The sequence below is a fragment of the Poecile atricapillus genome, chromosome 30 (genome assembly GCF_030490865.1).
Source record: "Poecile atricapillus isolate bPoeAtr1 chromosome 30, bPoeAtr1.hap1, whole genome shotgun sequence".
NCBI classification, from domain to species: Eukaryota; Metazoa; Chordata; class Aves; order Passeriformes; family Paridae; genus Poecile; species Poecile atricapillus.
Window position 1 is genome coordinate 3,940,096 of NC_081278.1, and position 7,500 is coordinate 3,947,595.

The window sequence follows — 7,500 nt, forward strand, 5'->3', positions numbered from 1 at the left end:
TGCTGTCGTCCCCCCCGGCAGCTGGGTAGACCTGCTGTCGGCCGGGGGCTGGGTAGACCTGCTGTCGTCCGCCCGGCAGCTGGGTAGACCTGCTGTCGGCCGTTGGCCGGGCGGCTGCCGGGTAGACCTGCTGTCGGTCGGCGGGCAGCTGGGTAGACCTGCTGTCGGCCTGCCGCTGGGTTGACCTGCTGTCGGCCGCCGGGCGGCTGCCGCTGGGTAGACCTGTTGTCCGCCTGCCGCTGGGTAGACCTGCTGTCGGCCGGCTGCTGGGTAGACCTGCTGTCGGCCGGCGGCCGGGTAGACCTGCTGTCGGCCTGCCGCCGGGTAGACCTGCTGTCGGGCGTCTGGGTAGACCTGCTGTCGGCCGTCGGCCGGGTAGACCTGCTGTCGGCCGCCGGGCGGCTGCCGGGTAGACCTGCTGTCGGCCGGCCGCCGGGTAGACCTGCTGTCGGCCGTCGGCCGGGTAGACCTGCTGTCGGCCGGCGGGCGGCTGCCGGGTAGACCTGCTGTCGTCCCCCGGGCAGCTGGGTAGACCTGCTGTCGTCCCCCGGGCAGCTGGGTAGACCTGTTGTCGGCCTGCCGCTGGGTTGACCTGCTGTCGGCCGGCCGGCGGCCGGGTAGACCTGCTGTCGGCCGCCGGGCGGCTGCCGCTGGGTAGACCTGTTGTCCGCCTGCCGCTGGGTAGACCTGCTGTCGGCCGCCGGGCGGCTGCCGGGTAGACCTGCTGTCGGCCGGCCGCCGGGTAGACCTGCTGTCGGCCGTCGGCCGGGTAGACCTGCTGTCGGCCGGCGGGCGGCTGCCGGGTAGACCTGCTGTCGTCCCCCGGGCAGCTGGGTAGACCTGCTGTCGGCCGCCGGGCGGCTGCCGCTGGGTAGACCTGCTGTCGGCCGGCCGGCTGGGTAGACCTGCTGTCGGCCGTCGGCCGGGTAGACCTGCTGTCGGCCGGCCGGCGGGTAGACCTGCTGTCGGTTGGCCGCCGGGTAGACCTGCTGTCGGCCGGGGGCCGGGTAGACCTGCTGTCGTCCCCCCCGGCAGCTGGGTAGACCTGCTGTCGGCCGGGGGCTGGGTAGACCTGCTGTCGGCCGGCCGGCAGCTGGGTAGACCTGCTGTCGGCCGTTGGCCGGGCGGCTGCCGGGTAGACCTGCTGTCGGTCGGCGGGCAGCTGGGTAGACCTGCTGTCGGCCTGCCGCTGGGTTGACCTGCTGTCGGCCGCCGGGCGGCTGCCGCTGGGTAGACCTGTTGTCCGCCTGCCGCTGGGTAGACCTGCTGTCGGCCGCCGGGCGGCTGCCGGGTAGACCTGCTGTCGGCCGGCTGCTGGGTAGACCTGCTGTCGGCCGGCGGGCGGCGGCCGGGTAGACCTGCTGTCGGCCTGCCGGCGGCCGGGTAGACCTGCTGTCGGGCGTCTGGGTAGACCTGCTGTCGGCCGTCGGCCGGGTAGACCTGCTGTCGGCCGGCCGCCGGGTAGACCTGCTGTCGGCCGTCGGCCGGGTAGACCTGCTGTCGGCCGGCGGGCGGCTGCCGGGTAGACCTGCTGTCGTCCCCCGGGCAGCTGGGTAGACCTGCTGTCGTCCCCCGGGCAGCTGGGTAGACCTGTTGTCGGCCGGCCGCCGGGTAGACCTGCTGTCGGCCGTCGGCCGGGTAGACCTGCTGTCGGCCGGCGGGCGGCTGCCGGGTAGACCTGCTGTCGTCCCCCGGGCAGCTGGGTAGACCTGCTGTCGTCCCCCGGGCAGCTGGGTAGACCTGTTGTCGGCCTGCCGCTGGGTTGACCTGCTGTCGGCCGGCCGGCGGCCGGGTAGACCTGCTGTCGGCCGCCGGGCGGCTGCCGCTGGGTAGACCTGTTGTCCGCCTGCCGCTGGGTAGACCTGCTGTCGGCCGCCGGGCGGCTGCCGGGTAGACCTGCTGTCGGCCGGCCGGCGGCCGGGTAGACCTGCTGTCGGCCGGCGGGCGGCTGCCGGGTAGACCTGCTGTCGTCCCCCGGGCAGCTGGGTAGACCTGCTGTCGGCCGCCGGGCGGCTGCCGGGTAGACCTGCTGTCGGCCTGCCGCTGGGTAGACCTGCTGTCGTCCCCCGGGCAGCTGGGTAGACCTGCTGTCGGCCGGCCGCTGGTTTGACCTGCTGTCAGCCGGCGGGCCGCCGTGCGATGCGTCGAGCGGCTCTCCCCTATCGGCCTGAGCCCCTCGCCGCCTTCGCTTCTCCCCGAGAGGGAGGGAGGGAGGGAGGGAGAGGGCCTTCGGAAGCCGGCGGCGCTCCCTCCCCCGTCCGGGTCCGAGCAGATGGCGGCCCGGCTTCCACCTCGCTTTCTGCTTGGCTGGCTCGATCAGCGGGGCTGCCGTCTGCCTGCAGGCTTCAGTGGGGCCGGCCGGGGGCGAGCGGGAAGGAAGGCGCCGTCGGAGCGAAAGCCTCCGAGAGAGAGCCGGCGAGAAAGCTTCCTCGGAAAGGGAGGGCGCCGAGCCTCAAGCTGCCGGCGGCCCCGTCGGCCCGCTCCTCAGCCCCCGCAGGCGTTGTCGCCGTGCCGAGCGGCCGGCCGCTTGGGGAGCCGCCTGGGGCGTGGGTGGGTCGGGGCCACCGCCGTCGGCCCCAGCTGTCGCCCAGCAGGGGGGCGGGGAAAGCCCGGAAGGCGGTGCCAGGCAGGGTGACGTCGCAGGGCGGGGCCGCCCGGCAAGCGTCGCCAACCGGGGGCGGGGAAAAGCCCAGAAGGCGGTGCGCCGCGGGAGCCGGCGGCGAAGGGCGGTTCCGTGCCGGGCCCGCACGAGGCGGGCCCGGGGCCGACGACCTCCGCGGACCGCCGGAGAGCCGGCATGAGCAGGCGGCCGCCCGCCCGCCGCCTCTGCCGGCGATTCGAGTCCAGTGACGCGGGGGGCCGGCGGCTTCCAGCCGCGTCCCACCGCACGCTTCCGCCTGCTTCCATTCTCCCGCTGTCCGCCCCGAGGTGCGGCTTGCTGGCTGGTGCCGTGTCTCTGCTCCCCGCGGGGTGGGGACGCCCCGTTGCCGGTCGAGCGCGTCGGCGGGCCGGGCGCGGGCCGCGGGCTGCCCGTCGGCTCGGCTGGGAGGCGTCTGGCCGCGCAGGCAGGAAAAGAAATCCGATGGGCCGAGAATTTTTGATCCCGGCGAAGCGTTCCTGTGCCACCCCGACACAAGAGCCGTCCTTTCGGGAAAAGACAAAAGAAGAAGGGAAGGGGTGGGTGCGCGTGTGTCTGTGGGTGCGGGCGTGTGCGCGTGCCCGCGTGCGTGAAAAGAAACCAAAGAAAGAGACGGTCAGAAATACGCCTCGGCCTAGAGAACGGGAATATCGGGCGGGACGGGGCTGCCGGAGCTATCCGACGGCCGAGGGGCGCACAGGTCTCCCGGCTCCGGGGCCGGCGGACGCCGCCGGGCACGTCGTCAGAAGCCGCAGGGGCGGCCGGCGTGGAGCCGGCCGACAGGGCTACCCTGGTGGCGGGCGGGACCCACCCGGGAGGTTGGGTTCACCGAGGGCCGGGGCCGGGGCCGGGGCCGGGGCCGGGGCTGGCCAACAGGTCTAGCCCAGGGGCGGGCAGGCGGGCGTCCCCGGGAGGCCGGGTCCGCCCAGGGCCGGGGCCGGGGCCGGGGCCGGCCGACAGGCCTGGTCCGGTGGCGGGACACGAGGCAAACTTCAGAGGGGTACCCTTGTCCCCCAGGCGGGGTAGACCTGTGGTCCCCAACCGGGGTAGACCTGCTGTCCGCGGTCGCGGTAGACCTGCTGTCCCCGGCCGGGGTCGACCTGCTGCCCGTGGTTGGGGTAGACCTGCTGTCCGCGGCCGGGGTCGACCTGCTGTCCCCGGCCGAGGTAGACCTGCTGTCCCTGGACGGGGTAGACCTGTTGTCCCCCCGGCCGGGGTAGACCTGATGTCCCTGGACGGGGTAGACCTGTTGTCCCGCGGTCGGGGTAGACCTGTTGTCCCCCCGGCCGGGGTAGACCTGCTGTCCCTGGACACGGTAGACCTGTTGTCCCCGGCCGGGGTAGACCTGATGTCCCTGGACGGGGTAGACCTGTTGTCCGCGGCCCGGGTAGACCTGCTGTCCACGGTCGCGGTAGACCTGCTGTCCGCGGCCCGGGTAGACCTGTTGTCCCTGGACGGGGTAGACCTGTTGTCCGCGGCCGGGGTAGACCTGCTGTCCGCGGTCGCGGTAGACCTGCTGTCCCCGGCCGGGATAGACCTGATGTCCCTGGACGGGGTAGACCTGCTGTCCCTGGACGGGGTAGACCCGCTGTCCCCCGGCCGGGATAGACCTGCTGTCCTTGGTCGGGGTAGACCGGCTGTCCCCGGCCGGGGTAGACCTGCTGTCCCCGGCCCGGGTAGACCTGCTGTCCGCGGTCGCGGTAGACCTGTTGTCCGCGGCCCGGGTAGACCTGTTGTCCGCGGTCGCGGTAGACCTGTTGTCCGCGGTCGCGGTAGACCTGTTGTCCGCGGCCCGGGTAGACCTGTTGTCCGCGGTCGCGGTAGACCTGTTGTCCGCGGCCCGGGTAGACCTGTTGTCCGCGGTCGCGGTAGACCTGTTGTCCGCGGCCCGGGTAGACCTGTTGTCCGCGGTCGCGGTAGACCTGCTGTCCCCCGGCCGGGGTAGACCTGCTGTCTGCGGCCGGGGTAGACCTGCTGTCCGCGGTCGCGGTAGACCTGCTGTCCCCGGCCGGGATAGACCTGATGTCCCTGGACGGGGTAGACCTGCTGTCCTTGGTCGGGGTAGACCGGCTGTCCCCGGCCGGGGTGGAGCTGATGTCCCTGGACGGGGTAGACCTGTTGTCCCGCGGTCGGGGTAGACCTGTTGTCCGCGGCCGGGGTAGACCTGCTGTCCGCGGCCGGGGTAGACCTGCTGTCCGCGGTCGCGGTAGACCTGCTGTCCCCCGGCCGGGATAGACCTGCTGTCCTTGGTCGCGGTAGACCGGCTGTCCCCGGCCGGGGTGGAGCTGATGTCCCTGGACGGGGTAGACCTGTTGTCCCGCGGTCGGGGTAGACCTGTTGTCCGCGGCCGGGGTAGACCTGCTGTCCGCGGCCGGGGTAGACCTGCTGTCCGCGGTCGCGGTAGACCTGCTGTCCCCGGCCGGGAGAGACCTGATGTCCCTGGACAGGGTAGACCTGCTGTCCCTGGACGGGGTAGACCTGCTGTCCCCCGGCCGGGATAGACCTGCTGTCCTTGGTCGGGGTAGACCTGCTGTCCCCGGCCGGGGTAGAGCTGATGTCCCAGGAAGGGGTAGACCTGCTGTCCCCCGGCCGGGGTAGACCTGCTGTCCGCGGCCCGGGTAGACCTGTTGTCCGCGGTCGCGGTAGACCTGTTGTCCGCGGCCCGGGTAGACCTGTTGTCCGCGGTCGCGGTAGACCTGTTGTCCGCGGCCCGGGTAGACCTGTTGTCCGCGGTCGCGGTAGACCTGTTGTCCGCGGCCCGGGTAGACCTGTTGTCCGCGGTCGCGGTAGACCTGCTGTCCCCCGGCCGGGGTAGACCTGCTGTCTGCGGCCGGGGTAGACCTGCTGTCCGCGGTCGCGGTAGACCTGCTGTCCCCGGCCGGGATAGACCTGATGTCCCTGGACGGGGTAGACCTGCTGTCCCTGGACGGGGTAGACCTGCTGTCCCCCGGCCGGGATAGACCTGCTGTCCTTGGTCGGGGTAGACCGGCTGTCCCCGGCCGGGGTGGAGCTGATGTCCCTGGACGGGGTAGACCTGTTGTCCCGCGGTCGGGGTAGACCTGTTGTCCGCGGCCGGGGTAGACCTGCTGTCCGCGGCCGGGGTAGACCTGCTGTCCGCGGTCGCGGTAGACCTGCTGTCCCCGGCCGGGATAGACCTGATGTCCCTGGACGGGGTAGACCTGTTGTCCCTGGACGGGGTAGACCTGCTGTCCTTGGTCGGGGTAGACCTGCTGTCCCCGGCCGGGGTAGAGCTGATGTCCCAGGAAGGGGTAGACCTGCTGTCCCCCGGCCGGGGTAGACCTGCTGTCCGCGGCCCGGGTAGACCTGTTGTCCGCGGTCGCGGTAGACCTGTTGTCCGCGGCCCGGGTAGACCTGTTGTCCGCGGTCGCGGTAGACCTGTTGTCCGCGGCCCGGGTAGACCTGTTGTCCGCGGTCGCGGTAGACCTGTTGTCCGCGGCCCGGGTAGACCTGTTGTCCGCGGTCGCGGTAGACCTGTTGTCCGCGGCCCGGGTAGACCTGTTGTCGGCGCCGGCGCTGGAAGTTCACCAAGGGGTCGGTGTTTTCAGCTGCCTCCAGTTACGTCAAGCTAGGAGGCGGCTAGCGCCACCGCTTTGCCCCGGTCACGTACGCTACGTTCACTTGCAGCGAGGGCGGCCTCGGACACATATCTCCGTATTATGGGAGCGAGGTGACGGGCCGTCTCCCCCAGGCTGTTACCGTGCCTGTGTCCTCCGAGGCGGAGCTACGGGCCGGCCGCCCGGCCGGTCGCCGGCGCCAAGCTCAGAGAGAAACCGAAAGGGAGAGCGCCGGCAAGGGAGGCCCAAGCACCGAGAGGGTTGCCGCCTCGGCGGGACGAGTCGCGGGGCTCGTCCTGCTTCCCGTACCTATCCATCGTGCCGATGGGCCAGCTTCGTTTGCGAGGCCGCGGAAGCGCGCTACTGCTGCCAGAGAGAGAGAGTGTGCTGCCTAGGCGGGTCGAGTCGCGGGGCTCGTCCCGCTTCCCGTGCTACCCATCGTGCCCGATGGGCCCAGCTTGTTCCGGTGAGGCCGAGGAAAGCGTGCCGCTGCTGCCAGAGAGAGAAAGCCGCTCGGGCGGCCGAGGCGAGAAGGGAAAAGGGTGTGGAGGAGGCAGAGAAGCCGCAGGCCGGGTCCCCCCCGCTCTGGTCGTGCTGCTGCCGATTCCGGTCCAGTCCCGCCTCCCTCCCCCCCCCCACCCCAACCCTGGGGTGGGGAAAAACCGAACGCTGGTGGCTGGCGGGCGAGGCGGCGGCGCCTCGTCCCCCTCATGTGCTCGGCCTTAAGCCGGGGCCCCCCTCGGCGGGGTGCGGTTTTTTTCGGCTGTCGGTCTCGGTGGGGCACGGTGGCCGGCAGCCGCGGGCAGACGTCGGCCGGGGGCGCCTCTGTCGTTGTTCGAGCCCCGTACGAGGCTTTACCCCCCGCCCCGGCCCTTCCCCGAGAGTCCCGAAGACCGGGTTGCCCGGTCGGCCGAGGCTGGCGGCGCCCCGTTCCCCGCTCCCGACCCGCTGTTGCCAGGTGTGAGAGAGCCGTGTGTCGGAAAGGGGCTGCGGGGGACGCCCGGTGGGGCGCGCGGCCTTGCCTTCGGCTTTGCCCCGCTTTTTGCCGCTCCAGGGGCTCGGTGACGGGAGAAGTCGCCCGACGGGAATCGCGGGGCCGGGGTGGCGGCACCCCGTCCCTCGCCCCGAGTTGTTGTGGCCCTCGTCCCCCTTCCTCGGCCTTAAGCCGGGGACCCGCGCTTTGCGGGCGGAATTGTTTCAGGGGTGGCGGCCGGCCGCGGTGGCCGGCCCCTGCCCGCGTGCGGACCCGGACGCGACGGGGAAAAATGTCCCCGGCGAGAGAGATAT

At 72.2% G+C, this 7,500-nt stretch overlaps 1 protein-coding gene across 1 annotated transcript in view; it reads right to left on the reverse strand.

Annotated features, from left to right (window-relative positions):
* Window positions 1–7,500, reverse strand: part of LOC131589820 (collagen alpha-1(I) chain-like) — an 11,795-nt gene that overhangs the window by 3,618 nt on the left and 677 nt on the right. Inside the window, exons 2-6 of the mRNA XM_058859596.1 lie at window positions 6,859–7,500; window positions 3,468–3,666; window positions 2,452–3,144; window positions 2,292–2,399; window positions 2,089–2,191 (exon numbers count right to left, since the gene is read on the reverse strand). The exon at window positions 6,859–7,500 is cut by the window's right edge and continues 214 nt beyond it. Of these exons, the coding sequence (XP_058715579.1) occupies window positions 2,089–2,191; window positions 2,292–2,399; window positions 2,452–3,144; window positions 3,468–3,666; window positions 6,859–7,500 (1,745 nt within the window). The remainder of the gene's footprint in view (window positions 1–2,088; window positions 2,192–2,291; window positions 2,400–2,451; window positions 3,145–3,467; window positions 3,667–6,858) is intronic.